This window comes from Oreochromis aureus, linkage group 12 (assembly GCF_013358895.1).
Source record: "Oreochromis aureus strain Israel breed Guangdong linkage group 12, ZZ_aureus, whole genome shotgun sequence".
Taxonomy (NCBI): Eukaryota; Metazoa; Chordata; class Actinopteri; order Cichliformes; family Cichlidae; genus Oreochromis; species Oreochromis aureus.
In genome coordinates this window covers 32,545,294-32,561,712 of record NC_052953.1, presented here as the reverse complement: position 1 = coordinate 32,561,712, position 16,419 = coordinate 32,545,294, and the positions used below count along the sequence as shown (strand labels likewise).

General features: G+C 41.0%; 2 protein-coding genes across 2 annotated transcripts; one reads left to right on the top strand and one right to left on the bottom strand.

Annotated features, from left to right (window-relative positions):
* The first annotated feature begins 279 nt into the window (after positions 1 to 279).
* vamp5 (vesicle-associated membrane protein 5) lies at positions 280 to 4,999 on the top strand. The gene is made up of 3 exons (XM_031740869.2): positions 280 to 541; positions 2,819 to 2,962; positions 4,222 to 4,999. Exons 1-3 carry the CDS (start codon positions 533 to 535, stop codon positions 4,369 to 4,371), a joined length of 303 nt encoding a protein of 100 aa, XP_031596729.1. The 5' UTR covers positions 280 to 532; the 3' UTR covers positions 4,372 to 4,999.
* Positions 5,000 to 10,061: 5,062 nt separating this feature from the next.
* On the bottom strand, positions 10,062 to 13,098 carry LOC120443185. The gene is made up of 3 exons (XM_039621299.1): positions 12,273 to 13,098; positions 10,741 to 12,201; positions 10,062 to 10,600 (listed from the first exon to the last, which is right to left on the bottom strand). The coding sequence occupies exons 2-3, from the start codon at positions 12,182 to 12,184 to the stop codon at positions 10,062 to 10,064; spliced, it is 1,983 nt and encodes a 660-aa protein (XP_039477233.1). The 5' UTR covers positions 12,185 to 12,201; positions 12,273 to 13,098.
* Positions 13,099 to 16,419: the final 3,321 nt, after the last annotated feature.

Sequence of the window (16,419 nt, the reverse complement as noted above, 5' to 3'; positions counted from 1 at the left end):
ATGTAAATATAGTAAATATTAGTATATGTATTTCAAACATATACAGATGTTTGAAATATTATACAGATGAGTATAACGGATATTAAGTGTAAAAAATGAATAAAAAACAAAATAAGTAAAATCTCTAAACTATAAACTACTTGGTGCATACTTTATATAGTTGCATAGACTGTGGTACAGCGCGGGGGAAATCCGGGAGTTTTTCACCATCGGTTTTGCATTTGACGTTGTACGTTACATGATTTTTCAGAAACGCGTGGTTTCCGGGAATACCTCGAACGCCTCACAGCCAAAGCGCAAACAAGTTGTGAAGCTACAGGAGAGAGAAGTGAAAGTGAGTACAGTGAGCTCGAGCGCAGAAAAGAGGATACGGATAAAAGAAAACAGCGAAATATCGCTCTGTCTTAATTTGTGACATTAGTCCGGATAGAGCAGTGGAGCCTGAGTGTTCCTCTTACTGCAAAGTCGAGTCGACTCTCCCTTTTTAAATGCGGACTCTGTGACAGTTTCGACGCAAACAGCACGAGACAACATGGACTCGGTAAGTGAATACCAGCCTCCTCTGAGCTAAAGGACATTTAAATGGCTTGCACAAAAACACGAGATGAATGAGAGATAAAGTTTGTTAGAGCTGCCGTTTTCTTTCTTTTTTTTTGTATTTCCTTTACTTTTAAGAACGCCTAAAGTACGCTGTGACCATTTATAGTCTGTGGGCAAAGTCTCTTATGGTACTAATGGACTGACAGGTCAACCTTCAGTTCTCTTACCTTAGCTTAGCTTTTTACAACCCAAGCTAACGTACTCGTCCAGACACTCGGTACAGCGAGATAACATGACGTTAATTCATACATTAACAATGTGAAAGTGAAGAGAAGCTAACCCATTTTCAGTCAAGAGAGGCACCAGGTCATGTGTGAAATGAGATAGATGTAAACTAAATGAATGGAATGAATTTAATTTATTATATTTCTTCTCTTTTAATTTTTAAACCAGCTCATTTAACACATCCTGCATTAAGAGTTAACATCTAGGATTGTTATAACAATTTATGGACCAGCAGAACGCTTCAAACAGTGCCATGATACAATACACTGAGCGTGTTATAACATGATGTGGATGTGGCTTACTGGGATAATACCAGGTACATGAATGCAGGCAGGCAGGCAGGAGGGAGTGAGGGAAGGAAGGAAGGAAGCAAGGAGGGGAACTGGAATGGGCAGCATTTCCTGTGTCAAGACACCACCATCTGAATTTTAAACATACACCATTGTTCAGCTGCTATTTGCTATGCCCAGGATGAGATAAGCCCAGCATAAATCAATTGTCACCATTGCTGGGTGAGACGCAAGTTTCTTAGCCAGGTCCACTGAAAAGCTGACCGCACTATGGGAGAGCTGTAAAAGCCTTTAGAGAAACAGACAGCTGAGCATGAAGTGAATTAAGGTGGTGAGGCGTATTTGTTTTGCTGTGTCTGTCAGTTTCCTGTTCCTGTCAGTATCTGAGATGTCGGTTTCCTCTCACGCCCCAGAGGACGAAGGTGAAGGAGAGAGCTGTCAGGATACAAATGGCTCTGTGGTCAAACTATCCTTGAAAGAAGTTCAAGGATCATTTGACTTGACAAATATCCTTGAAAATCATCCTTGTTGTTTTTGTTCTGCTCGTTTGCTGTCTAATAAACAGCTGCTACCAGTCTGACTGGCAACACGTTTTCTTTTTAACAGTTTTAACATGTCAGAGCATGTTCGCTTTACTTTGTAAGTTATTTTGTTCTGTCAGTTGCTTCCAGAAATATATTTGTAGCTATAAAGTTGAACAAGTAACATATCCCTGCTTAAGCATGCTTGAAAAGCAGGTGATGGGTGGAGAAGAATGCTGCTGTGCTTATAGAACAAGATGCCAGTCTGACCTGCATCAGGCAGCCTAGATCTTGTTGTTGCTGGTTGCCATTTTTTTTATTTGGCAGCTCAATGTTTGATTCGACTTCTTTTCAAAAGTTGTTTACAAAAAAAGACACCAATAAAAGTAATAGAATTAGAAGTAACTAAACCTCCAGTGTTGCTACTTGTTCTGTATAAAAAAGCCTTTCCACAAGAGCCAACTGAAGCGTCTCAGCTCCATTAAAGGAGACCTATTATTATTTTCCTACTTTCTCTCATATATACAGTTACAATGGTAGAGGCTCTTACTTAACTTAAGCAGAGACATTATAAGATAAGTGACTTCTGCAACAGCAAGGTAGAATTATAGTTTTAAACTCTTAAACTCTCCATCTAATTTATTTAACCTTAATTGAACCAGGTGCTTGAGATTAAAATTGTGTATTGGAGGCAGATGAGGGGCTGCACAAAGACAAAGGCTAAATTAGGATTTTTTATTTTTTTTTACCATGAATGATGTGAAGCTCCAAGAATGAAAATTTAGCCTTGGTAATGAGCATAACGGGTCTCCTTAAATTTGATAGCACATATTTGAAAGTGACGCACAACAGGAACAAAAACTGGAGTCATCCAAAGTTAGAAATCCAATCTTGTGACTTCATACTTTTTTTAAAAAATTTGATCTTAGTTGTGACATAAGGATGTGTGCTGACTTGCATTTGTGGGCTACACAGATGACTTCCACAGTCACTGTGGGTATGCTCACTGAGATCCTCTGTTTATCCAAAAACACAAAGAGCATCACAGCTTGTGTGTCAACTGACATCTGTCATTATCTCACCATGAGAAAGTTCAAATAATGTGAGCACATAATTCCTGTGAGGGTCCTAAGAGATTGGGTTAGTTTAGTTTTAATCAAACTGTGTGTTTTGATTGGACAGGAGAACGGGAAGAGCCGCCTGGAGAAGACCCAGGATGAAGTGGAGGAGGTGAAAGTCATCATGCTGGACAACATGAACAAAGCTGAAGAAAGATCTGGGAAACTCAATGAGCTTGAAGACAGGGCTGATCTGCTGCTGGAAGAGGTACACCGTCCAAGTGGAAAAGCATCATCTCTTAGTACAGCTCTATTTTGACTACGTGTTCCTTGTAAAAGTCTTTAGCTTTTATTTTGAAGGTGAATAACTGGGGCAAATAGCACACAGATCCCCTCTCCACAAACACCTTTAATACTAAGACATGTCATATTGATGTCTATAAATATGCTTTAGGTGGAGCTGGAGAGGAAAGCAAATGTGCGATTTACATCCTGATTCTGTTTTATGGTGCTATATTTAGAAAGGTATTTCCTATTGTTTCTTAAGATGAATGAAGCAAGCTGGTCTCCCTGGGTATGAATGTCCTTCCAGGGGTCAACAGCGAGGTTGCATCATTCCCACATTGCCCCATTGGCTGCGTTACATGACACTGGTGAGGAGCCAGAGGGAGAACTAAAAAAGCAGACAGGCAGATTGAAGTTCAAGAAGCACACTGAGCTACTTTTGAATAAAAAACAAGGTTCAGTTCCTATATGTGTTTCAAAGGAAATGCCTAAATCCTACAGCTGCACTCATACATTCTTACAGAGGATCTCATCGATATATAAAGGGACTACAACGAATTATCACTTGCACCCAAAAACAGTAAAACTCTTCAGTCCAGCAGAAGAGCTTTCATTTGCACAGCTTTGCTCTCTGACATTACTACCACACTACTCAGCACCAGATCATTTGCATTGCGCTCAGATACGACACAGGAAAAAGAATCTGCCAAAAGGTGACACCTGGAGGCAACTTTAAATCGTGGGTTATAATATAGTCAATATAATCTATCCAGTTCAAAAGAACTATTAGAATCAAAACACCCCGAAAAATCATTAATCCCACTTCATGTATGCCTGTCTGATGAAAAAATATGATCAAACTGAACCAGAAATATGTGGGCCCTAAAGAGAAAACAAGATTAAAGAAGCTAAAAAATCAACAAATGAGACATAAAGCAAATCTCCATGGATTTACCATTAACAGGTTTGAATAAGAAAGCACTGACTGCTGCAGTTTTATTGAAATCTCCATTTTGCCTGTGCTTTCCTGTTTAATGAAAAACACGCTGACCTTCAGTCTGTGACTCGTTTGACCTAAAGATACAAGGACTTCCTCTGGGTTTGTTTACGTGATACGTTTACTTGGAAGTGGCATGAGCGTGTCAGTTCTGGGTTTTATCTTTGTGATCACAGCTATTAGACATTTAGAAATGTATTTATACAAGAACAAAATCTTAAACCTTTTAATTTTGTTTTTCGCAGAGTAAAAAGTTTGAAAAGACGTCCACCCAGGTGAAGACAAAGAAAAGATGGGAGAACAAGAAGATGAAAGTGGTGCTTATTGCAGTTGCGGTGGTAGCAGGACTCATCATTCTGGGTCTTATAATCTTCGCTATTGTTCAAAGCAGCTAAGGGAATGACTAAAGGTAAAGCACCTGGGAAGACGAGAGGAACTGTAACTGTGGGACTCCAGCATCTTGCCTGAACTGTTCTCTATGACATATTTATGGAGGATAATTCCTGTTCTTCACTCTACTGCAAGCCTTAAGTTGATATGGTACCGTGGGTTGCTCAGCTGCTTTTTCTTCTTCTTTAAAAGGTGATGTTTTCAAAACACTGAACAGCCCACACCGAGAGATTATAGGTGGATTTAAAGTCTTACAAGTTCACTGGATGGATATCAACAGAATGAAACCAGTCCACTGTCCTCCCAGTGGAATCTCACTGCCATGAATATTTATTCAAATGGTATCTACATACTAAGTAGATACCATTTGTATTTTGCCCCCTTTCTTTTTTTTAAGGAAAACTGCAAATATTTTGAATCAAATATCACCAGGCTCCTGCTGCGGTGCCCATGCATCGCTCAGAAATGATCAAGTGATGAAAGAAAACAGAACAGATGCCAAACTTTATAAATATGTATCTCCCTCAGATAGCTCCACGTGGGAAAGGAGAAATAAATGTCTAAATGTGATAAAACAGTTTAGCTGTAAAACTTACTGTCCTCACAATCATTAAAATGTTTTTGTGTTTGTTATTTTTGAGTGGTTTATTTTAGTGTCAGGTTGCTCTTCTTTTCTTTGCTCAGATACAATCTCCAGATTTCTTCTTCATGTTGTACTTACAAACAGAATGTAAGGTCTCCACGTGCCATGTCAGTATGTCATGTGACCAGCACATGTGGATGGAGAACAGATTCACTCCTTGATCGTCTCATGTTTGGAGTCCTATTGTTAAAAATTTGAAAGTCTGAGCCTGGAGCCCTCAATAACGGGAAAGACAGTTTCTGTTTATCTGTAGTCAGAACGAAGAGTATTAGAGAAAGCAGTGACCCCTGGTGACTGATGTTTTCATTTTAGAGAAACATGCTAGGTAGAGGCCAAAAACCTCTGTGGAACCATAATATTTATATGTGTGGAACTTTCCAAATAGTCAGATGACTTGGTTTGTTAACATAAGAACTATGTTGACTGTTATTACTAACTGTCAGTCTGTAACCAAATATTAGAAACCCCATGAAGATATTAACATCAGCCTACACACACACATATTGTAACTGGACATTTAATAAAAGAGTGGATTACTCTTACAGTTCACTAATGCGTAGGCATGTGTCACCTTCACTCTAGCAGGAAATTACAAAGACATGCTGTGCAGCGAGGCCAGACAGTGATATTGCGAGGTGAAAGGTGATTGTATTAGAGCTTTAATATGTTCACACGATTCACTGTGGCTGCACTACAGTGCTTGGAGTTTATGCTGTTGGAATCTGTGTTGCCTGTGTTATTATGGTTAATGAATGTGTAACAGTCTGCATGTCAAAGTTACCAATTCTGTGTTCTTTTGTTAGCTCATTAGACCAAAATCATTTCTGGATAACCGTGAGAGTTACTGACAACAGTTTCCCTGGGAATAAAATATGTTATCAACACAATGTGCTTTATAGCAAACTGGGTCCTACATGATAAGGAACTGAGCAACCAGAATTGGCACGTAGCTTCTTGCTCACCGGAAGATTCTAATCTATATCAGATATTATGATCTTGTAATGTTGCCTAGCAACCACTTACAACATCTGAAGCTTTTTCTTTTGTATCTGCAGCTCTTTATAAATGCATGTTTATGGCAACATCTAATTTATAACAATAATATTATAATCTTACACTGATAACATGATAACTGTCATTTTATTTATCAATGATGCTTAGCATGTTACCTAGCAACCACCTAACAACAGACTGAAACCACAGATCAAGCAATACTACAGCATGGTCATGTACTTGAGAGATAAATATCAGGGTCTGTTTTTAAGTTTGGATCATGAAAATAAATAAAAATATGGATTTTTGAATGAGCAGAATAGATTCCCTTTTACTTATATATTAACAGTATTAATCATTTAATTTTGCACACATATTAACACAATATATGCGTATCCTGGATTCTCATTTTACTACACTTAAAAAAAAGCAGATTACAGTTTTCAGTATCAGCATACCCACATTTACATATGGCAGTGACATATGTGCCCATATACATGTTTCCTTACACTTTGTCTTCATAGCATAAGCCTTTATCTTTAGGCTTTGTGAAACGTTATGAACAGACTTTCAGTAAGTGGACTTGAATTTTTCTTCAGTTTGAGACTCCATTGTGTAAAGAAATAATTAAATAACACTAAAATGACAAATGGTTAAAAATACATAAATAAATAAATTATACAAGTCAAACACCACAAGTTAGATACACACAACAGGAAGAATAGCAATAACGGCCTTGTATAAATTAATTAGAGGACACATAAAATCATGTGAGCAAATGTCAAAGCTAAAAAATGAACAGCTTTTATAATCTGACATAATCTTTGTGAAATTTACCAAATGCAAATGTTAAACAATTTTCTAATCCCCCCTGTCGTGGAATTTTGTAAATAAAGTCTGAAACACGGAAAAAGCTGTGTTCAAGCTATTTATTACTGCGCGCAGGAGAGCCAGCACACACATCAAACATTACAGTTCACAGTCATGCCAGCTTTGCCCACACACAAGTCTTCTCCTTCTGAGCAAAAGAGTTAGCAGATAACATAGTGAAACATCGTTAAACAAAGCTAAGCAGTTTCCACAAAGTCACGCTTACACATACACATACTTCATCTGAGCATACAAAGGTTTTCCAAAATCATACAGTGAAATTCTAACCGCCTAAATCTACATGTGAGGTTAAACTAGAATTTTTCTGTAACACTCCAAGACACAGGAGAGAACAAAACTGTGAGGGGACATGACGATGACAATGATTTGCAATGGATAAAGCTGCTGCAGCAACACACATCATTGTTATTGCTGCTCTTTCAAGACTTTGTTCCTGTTATTACTGCTCTTTCTTATGTTGGGAAAAAGATTTGAACTCAACACCATTTACTTACTCACACCACAGGTTAAAAAGAAAATAAATGTGGTTTACACACTGTTCAATCGCAGACACTTCGCGATTGCGTCAGGAGAACTCCGCCAAATCAGTCATGGAGCTATCCGCTGGGGCAGGTCACATACTGGGTGAAGGTGGGCAGTGTAGAGTCCAGCGAGACATGATTAAAGTCCCCTGATATTAGAAGAAGAGCTCTCGGAGATTGCGTTTGGAGTCTGCTGACCACAGAGAGTCACAGGCTGCTTTCACGGATGCTAACGGCTACTAGCTCAATGTCTCTGTTGCAGGGGTACCGCAACTGTCTTTAACAAACACTGCCAGCCCCCCTCTTTTCCTCTCACCGCTGTCTCTCGTCTTGTCCGCCCGCAGCAGCTGGAAGCCGGGCAGCCTACTCACAAAGGGAGTACCGGGCAGTGCCGGGGTACCGCCACTGTGACCGGGTTAGCGTCATTAGCTCCTCAATCATATCAGGGAGCGATCTCACATTTACAGTGATTACAGGAAGGAGAGATGGTGTGTAAGGTGTCCTTCTCCGGAGACATCACCCCCGTCACTTCCCTCACTGGGGATGTCGGGTCTGTCTGCCGGCTGATCAACCCTGGCAGGGCCTCCTTGGATGAGGGTGTCTAGTGATAATGGCCGAAACACCCGATGAATCCAAGGTCCACTACTGATGATGTGTCCCAAATTTAAAATGATAATCTAGATCGATCTCTAATCCCTAAACCTAACCAGGGAAGGAAAATGGCAGATAGCTTGGGTAAAAGACCGAAAGTTGAGGCACACAACGATGTGTGCTGCTGGCAAAGTTTCTGGGCTGCCTTTACTCATAACAGCCATCCCTCAAGAGTCTCTCCATCTAAAGCAATGCATTATCAGGGACTGTAACATCTAGTCCTTCTTACTGAATCTCTGTCTCTCTTCCACAGCATGTCTTTATCCTGTCTTCCTTCTCTCACCCCAACCAGTCGCACCTGAGCCTGGTTCTGCCAGAGGTTAACTGAATTATTTTCTTTAGCCCACATAATGAAACACCTCAGTTACACATGTGAGTTTGGATGTTATGTACTGTATAGCCTGTATAATAAATAAATATGTAGCCCAATAAAGCTACACAACATGGGGTGGTTCATTTACAAACACAAGTCTAACTGAAGTTTCACACTTTGTTTGTTAGAAAAAATCAGATTGTTGCTTAAATTTACACAAAATGTCCGAAATCTGCACCGTCATGAACAAAAAATTTAAAGCTTATTTTCATGATTTGTTGGGTTCACCCTCTGGGGAGCACAATATAACCGGGCACTTTTCACTACTTTGTGTTTCACCCTTACATCTTTTTTTTGCCTCGCCTTGTTTGGTATCATTCTCTTCAGCTCAACCTCACGTGTCTGAATTTACACTGAGTTTTTCACTGACAAGCTGTAGTAACACAACTGATCTGAAATCACACAAAAACATCAAATTGTAGTCGTAGTTATATTCGCTTTACTGTAAAAACCACAAATATGTTTAGTGAATAATTGTACTAAAGTTGAAATGCAAATATAAACTGTCAGATCTTAAAAACGTATGCACACGTTATGTAAACAATAAAGTTATATACAACTATTTATCTAAAAGTCAATGCATCCCACAGGTTTTTTGTACAAACATTTAAAACTACTGAAACTACAATGAGAGAATATTGTGTCACAATAAGATGACAACCACTACACAACACATTAACTACACAAGACAATAGCTCACTCAGTGCTTTTAAATTACTTGTTCTACTAAGTGAGAAAAGTTTACATCAATTCAAGTTAGCAATAAAAGAGCAGGGGCACAAGGGTCTACAGGTCAATGAAATTGATGATGCTTTTACTGTTTTGTGCTTGTTTTCATGTTACTGGACAAGGTCAGTGAAATAAAGAATGTGTTAACCCCTGGACTAAAGAAAAAATGTTCTAAGTGGGCGAGGTGCTAATTTTCAGATGGCAGGTCTACATCTAGAATCAAAATGAGCACAAACGTTAACAACCAAAGTGAAGCACTAAGACAAAACATAGCAATGTCAAACAGGATCCACACATTTGGGCCCCAAAATAGATGTAAATTGACTAAACTAAGACACAAATCAGGCAAAAATAGATGCAGCCTGATCACAAACAGACACGTGTTGGCTACATGTTGATGCAAAATGACTAAAGTCACACGTGCAACACTTTCTACATATTTGACAACAGAAGAAAAACACAAACAAAGTTGGAATGTATTTTTAATTTAGATTTTTATTTATTTTTTTTATTTCATGCCAAATTAGATATTTTAAAAATCAAGCGCCAAATCACAAAGTCTCCTCCCTGTTTGTACTGTAAGGTCAAAACCCTACAGTACTACAGAGAACCCCAACAATCAAATGATCCCCCTCTGAGCAAGCACTAGGCGACTGTGGGGAAGAAAAACTCCCTTTAACAGGAAGAAACTTCCAACGGAACCAGGCTCAGAAGGGGCGGCCATCCGTTGCGACCGGTTGGGGGGGATGGAAAAAAGGAGACGAGATGGCGTGAACTACAGTTGTTAAAATTTGGATTTGGTGCTAAAATTCTGCTTCAAGATGTTAAAAGAAGCAGGGCAGCTGGGAAAAGCCAGGATGGTCATTTTAATCATCTCTGGCTTTAGTGAACCACCTAAAGGGTTTTCGCAGAGTTTTTCCCAACGCTGAAAAAAAATTTTGGGAAATTTTGACTTTTGGGAGGACTGGGGAGGACTCCGAGGCAGATTTTTGTTTGCTTTACCAGAACCTCATCAAAACACGCATCATTTGCCATCGCATTCTTTAACACATTGTCTGCGGAACCAAACTCCTCGATGAGGCATTTGGCTATTTTCTTGATGAACTTTTTATTGTCATTCATCAGACTTGTGGCAGACTCTGTGCTGCTAATTTCAGGCAGCATCAGACCTCTCAGACGGTGGAAGACCGCTTCTGGTTCTTTTGTAGTACCTGATGTCCTGGAAAAAAAGTGTTGAGTTTCAGGTTTTGATTTTTTGATCAGTCTCATCATGAGCCTAAAGGCGGGGTCAGTGAGAATTTTCATCTCTGACATGTCAGAGGAATCCTTGAGAACACCTGAAACACTGGCAGAGCATTTTTCTGGGGTAATGCTCCCAGATTTTTGTGTCTGATCAGCTGCCAGAGAGCATTTTTCTGGGGTAATGCTCCCAGATTTTTCTGTTTGATCATTGACGTAATTTGCACAGGCCTGAAGAACTTCCCACACAATAATTCATGTGGACGTGGCTGACAGATCTCTTTTGATCTGCCAGTAACTGCCAGAGAGCATTTTTCTGGGGTAATGCTCCCAGATTTTTCTGTTTGATCAGCTGCCAGAGAGGATCTTTCTGGGGTAATGCTCCCAGATTTTTCTGTCTGGGGCTTCTGATCAGCTGCCAGAGAGCATTTTTCTGGGGTAATGCTCCCAGATTTTTCTGTCTGATCAGCTGCCAGAGAGCATTTTTCTGGGGTAATGCTCCCAGATTTTTCTGTCTGATCAGCTGCCAGAAAGCATTTTTCTGGGGTAATGCTCACAGATTTTGGTGTTACAGGTAATGGAACAGATTCTCTTCCACTGCCATCTGAATCTGGGCTTGTTTCCTTTGTTGGGGTCCTTGTTCTTCTAATAAGGTTCTGGATGTCTTCCACAGCCACAGAAACCTTGTCCTCAATCATTTGAGCTTGGCCTTCGTTCTCCACCCAGAGCAAAAGCTGTTGTACAAACTTTTCTACTGTGTCTTCTACGAGGACATAGAGGACTTCAGCAGAAAAGGGACGCTTTGAGCCATGTGCTGGTTGTGGAGTCCGCGAGATGACAGTGTCTGAGAGGGATCTACCCATTAGAGGTTCGGGGATTTGATACAGTCGATCCGTCATAAGTAGATCAAACACTTTTGCCGTTAACTCCAGAGTAAAATCTCTGGTTGACCCACTATTTCTAAAGTTTTCCTGTGTTTTATGATTGATGAAGAGTTCTTCTGTCTTTGTTAATTTCTCAAATAACTGATTAACGTCTGAGCTAATGGCGTCAAAGTCGACTGGAGAAGAACGCATGTAACGAAGCAGTGTGTTTCTGGAAGGGGCTCGATGAGCCTCTGTACTCTGGGACCCTGGGAGGCTGAAAACCATACCTTCATCCAAGGGCACTGTGTCACTCTTGGGGTACTTGCAAGTGTTTTTTAGACAAACAAAAAAAATCCTGTTTGCCTTTATTACTTTTCTCAGCTCTTTTTTCATTTTTTCAAATTGTTTTTTCGCAAAAATGGAAAAGCCGTGTTTGCGTGCTTTGAGCCCGGAGTGAGAGGTGGATGGCAAACATCTGGAGAAGAAGTCTCTCAGCTTGTTGATAATTAATCCTGCATTAAAGGCAGGTTTGGATAAGCTACACCTCTCACAGAGCTCTTCACTGCTTAAATCCATGTTCCCAAGTATCTCATTTAAGATGTCAGCTGCAATCACCTTTACTGGGGTTGGAGCTCGGATACTTACGCTTTCTGCAGTTTGTTTTATTTTGTCCTTTTCTGTTAGAGCTGATTCGTCTGGAAGCTCAGTTTCTTCCTCGTCCTCATCTTTATCTGTCATCTCTCCATCTGAGCTCCTCCATGACAGAATCGCAGAAATCTCTGTGATTACTGATTGCACTGACATCTTTAAAGTCGTACTTTCTGTACCGAAATCAGACCCGCTTGACACACACTGGCAGCGCAGTTTACATGCTACATGCCTTTTAAGGCACGAGGCAGTGTGCCAAACCATGCGGTCCAGCTTTTAATCGACTAGCTTGAAATTAAACTCGACCAACCGACAACAGAGGTGCCAGGCGCTTGCAAGAACTACAGATTGCATTACTAAATTTGCCGCTAACATAAACGGCGGGGTCTTGTGGGAGATCGGGGCTTTCTCTAATGAGTTTGACTACTGAGCTGACCTTTTCGGAGATCTCTTCCTCAACCATCCGTGTCAGCTCGTCAGCGCTCTCATGTCGCTGTTTCGGAACGTTAAGAGCGCTGGCGATGGCGGCTGAGATTGAGTCTCCGAGGGACGAGTTTATTTCCCCCGCATCCAAAGGCTCTTCCTTCGTCATGCGCTCCTGGATAACAGGAAGGGCATTTTTGAGGATTCTACTGGAGGCGATCTGAATGATTTCACAAATCATATCAGCGAGCAACGCTCGGACGCCCGAGTCGCCTGCGCCCCTTTCAATCATGCTCCACTGAACTCCAGAGAGCCTTTCCAAGCACCTCTTGATAGGTGGCCTAATCTGATCTGGTGTGACCACGACTGAATTTTCATTTTCGCTGCGTGTTGACATGGTTGTATCACACATTAGATTTTCTGGGTTTGAGAGAACAGCTGGATAATTTCCTTGTTTTGGAGAAAGCCGACCGTTGAACATTTGCTAACAGATGAGCAGTAATTTTTATGTGTGAGAGCCCCTATTTGAGGCTTCCCTTGCCTTTGATGTGGACGTGGCTGACGGATCAAAGCAAAAGCTCTTTGATCTGCCAGTAACGTCACATAGAACGCACACGCCCACAGATAAAAGCCTCGCGCTCACAGCTGCGCAGTAGCAGATTTGATATGGCCCACCATATCCCAGGATTCAGTGCGAGTCAACGGTTGAAGAAAAATGGCGGCCGGTCGAAGTGAAGCGGTCCAGAAATAAACTCTTCAAAGTAAGCGTTGGGCTTATATCTCACTTCAAATATGCCGCGGAACAAATATTAGCATAATGAAAAGTCTTACAAAGTCACATTTAGCGAACCTTCGGCTAAGTTAGGTGACGTTAGTAAGATCGCCGTTTAACGCGGCTCTTTGGTTGGTTAGTTAGTTTAGGTTTCTGCCGAAGCTGGGTCTGTTTGTCGGTGTGAAGCCAAACGTACTTAAACGTTTCAGGAAACACCGAGCAGACGGTTGACCAAATATCTGGCCCGCGAACTGCGGTGAGGACGCAGACTCAACCATGCTGTGCTGTAGTTTGTCCTTAGAGAGCTCTCATCCTGTATAAACCACTAATAATGAGACAGACAGTAGATGGAGAAATCCTCCTCCTGTTTCTCTGCTGTTTGTGTCAGGCGTATATCAAACAACCTGAGTCTGTCACCTTTGTTATAAAGACCAACACTCTGCAGGATCCTGTCCTGTTTCTCCTTTCTCTAATTAAAACGCATAAAGTGTGTCTTTGTCATTATAAGAGAAAACTGTGTTTTCATCCTGGAAGTTAACAGATATTTGATAAACTTCTGCTGCTTTTGTTGCTAACTGCCGTGGTTGATTTCCTTCTGCAAGTGTTCAGAGTCAGAAGAGACTGAGAAGGTGAGGAGACGGAGGCTCTCCATCCCTGATGAGACACCAGGACAGATCCAGGACAGTGTGTGAGGAAGAGGAAGAGGAGGAGGCAGCAGCAGCTGAGAGATGCAGAGGAGAACAGGCAGCTCTCTGTAGTTGAGGGACTGGTAAAGACATTGAAAGCACTTTCTCGATATTTGCTTCCTGTATTTGCAGAAGTATCTCCAGCACAAACTGTAACAGCTGCATATAGGGAACCACTCATCGCTGTTTATCCTGCAGGACAGGATCTGACAGGGAAGGACGGAAAAATAAGGGAACCACGGACAACTTTGATAATGCTTTGATTTATCCAGAATATATTTAGTTCAAATATTGTTTTCATCACAGTGGGATTGTGCTGGTTTCAGTGGGAAAGGTATGCAGCTCATTTAAATACAAAGTTGTCCCTTCATAAAGTGTGTCAGTATTTTATAAAGTTGTCATGTTTCTGTATCATCGCTCTCCTGTTAGAGCCTCTGACCCAAACATCAGCCTGTTTAATGCTCTCATGTCTTCAACATCTTAAGTAAATCATACTGCACAGTTTTCTCATTAATAAAAGAATATTTACTGCATCAGTTTGTCTTCATTTCATCTGAAACACACAAGAATCAAATGTCTGACTTTAATTTTGGGATATTGTCCTTAAATATAACTAAAGCTTTCACACAGGGCTCATAAATGATATGAAATAGAAATAAATACCTTGAATTTTGATTGAAATGTCATATTTGATTCCACCACTGAGCTTTCTTTTTCCAAAACGATGTGTAGAAGAAGAAGAAGCTAATTCACAAAGCTAGCCAACAATGTAGCAGGATGAGTTCTAATAAAACTCATTTATATTTTCTGTGCTGCATAAAACGACAGAAGACCGGAAAGAATAACTAAAATAATCCAGTTTTGCTGAGTGTTTGTGTGCGCGTCTGGTGTGTGTCTTGAGAAACTTTTCTCCCATTTTATTCAAACCGCTGCTGCACTGTAACCGATCATTTCTCAAGCCGCTGTTTGCTGCTTTGTGCCGCTGCTGCTCTCTGTTCTGATAATCAGCATGGGAATCAACGTGGCTGTGGGCTGCATCGTGTCATTCGTCCTCCTTGATGTTGTCAACCCCACTGTCCATTATGCACATGGATCACAGCTGAGCACCTTCGCAGAGGATGCCCTCAACTTTAACATCCTTCAGTCTGCACTGGACATCTGGGGGACAGTGCTGCTCCGAGCCTCCCTCCTGCTGGGAGCCTCTTTAGGGGTGACATGGAACAAGGTGGACGGCCCGCAGAGGGTTGCTAAATCCACCAGCCTTATTCTCCTCATCTGTCTGATCATCATCACCTATACACTGGCCAAGCTGCTGATGCTGACTAAGGTGAGGACTTTGAGCATCAATGACCAGCCCTGGCTCTTGAGCCTGATATGTTGGACTTGTGCCTCTTCTCTGGGAGTAATGCTGCTCTGGAGGTGGCTGGGGAAGGATCCGGAGTCTGAGAGCAGTCTTATTGGTGACAGCAGCAGCAGTAGTGGTAGAGGATAAGATAAGATAAGATAACCTTTATTAGTCCCACACGTGGGAAATTTGTTTTGTCACAGCAGGAAGTGGACAGTGCAAAGGTCATGAAGCAAAAATTAGAATACAAGGAGCAAGGGACTGTGAGGACACTGAAAAGCTGGTGGAGACAGTTGGCGAGGAGGAGCAGGAGTTGGGCTCTGAGAGAAAGAAAGGGAAGGACAGCAGCTCAGGGCCACACTGGGACGCCTGCTGAACTACTGCAAAAAGGATGCTGAGCTGCTCTCTGTTGCTGTCCTCTTCCTCCTCATCTCTGCTGTGTGTGAGTGTCCTTAATGTCACATTATTTACTGCTGTCTGTTATAAAGGATTTAGACACGCTGGCCATTACACAACACTTTCAGCTTTTTAACTGCAGATTGCAAGAATAAAAATAAAGGAACTGAAATTGGTATATTTGGTGAATGCCAATAAATGTCTACACCTACATTAATAGGTCAAAGTAATGCTGAGTAACTCTAAGGCTCATTATTGTTTGTAACGGTGGGCTGAATGCCAGAGCCTCCAACAGCACTCAGAGTTTTATCAGTTTAATCAATTCTTTAATTTATGGAATATCATTAAATATACATACATTTCATTCAACTCATTTTGGAAGTTTGCTCATTTTCTTTGAAGTACAATATAGGTATTTTCTTTACTCTAATAACAAATTCCTACATCTAAACTATGCATTTGTCCATCCATCCATTGACACATCCATCCATTGGTTTTGTGCTGCTTAAAAAGCGATTACAGGGGCAACAGTCTGAGCAGAGACACCTAGAACTCACTTTCCTTCACTCCAGCCTCCAGCTCCTCCACAAGGATATCCTAAACCAGCCGAGAGACATAATTTGTCCAGCATGTTCTTGGTGGAAAAACAAGAAACACTTCATATTGGAGGTGTTCAGGAGGCATCTTAACTAATCTCCCCTTGCCTGAACTGCTCCCAAGTGACTCAGCATCTGAGCTCTAAGAAAAACAAACGCCCTCACTATGAATGTACAGTGACCTTATTTTTCAATCAGATTTAGAATTGAATAAAATAATAATAACTTTGATGCTCAAGTTGTCACAAAGCATTTATAAATGGATGAACTAACCATTTGAT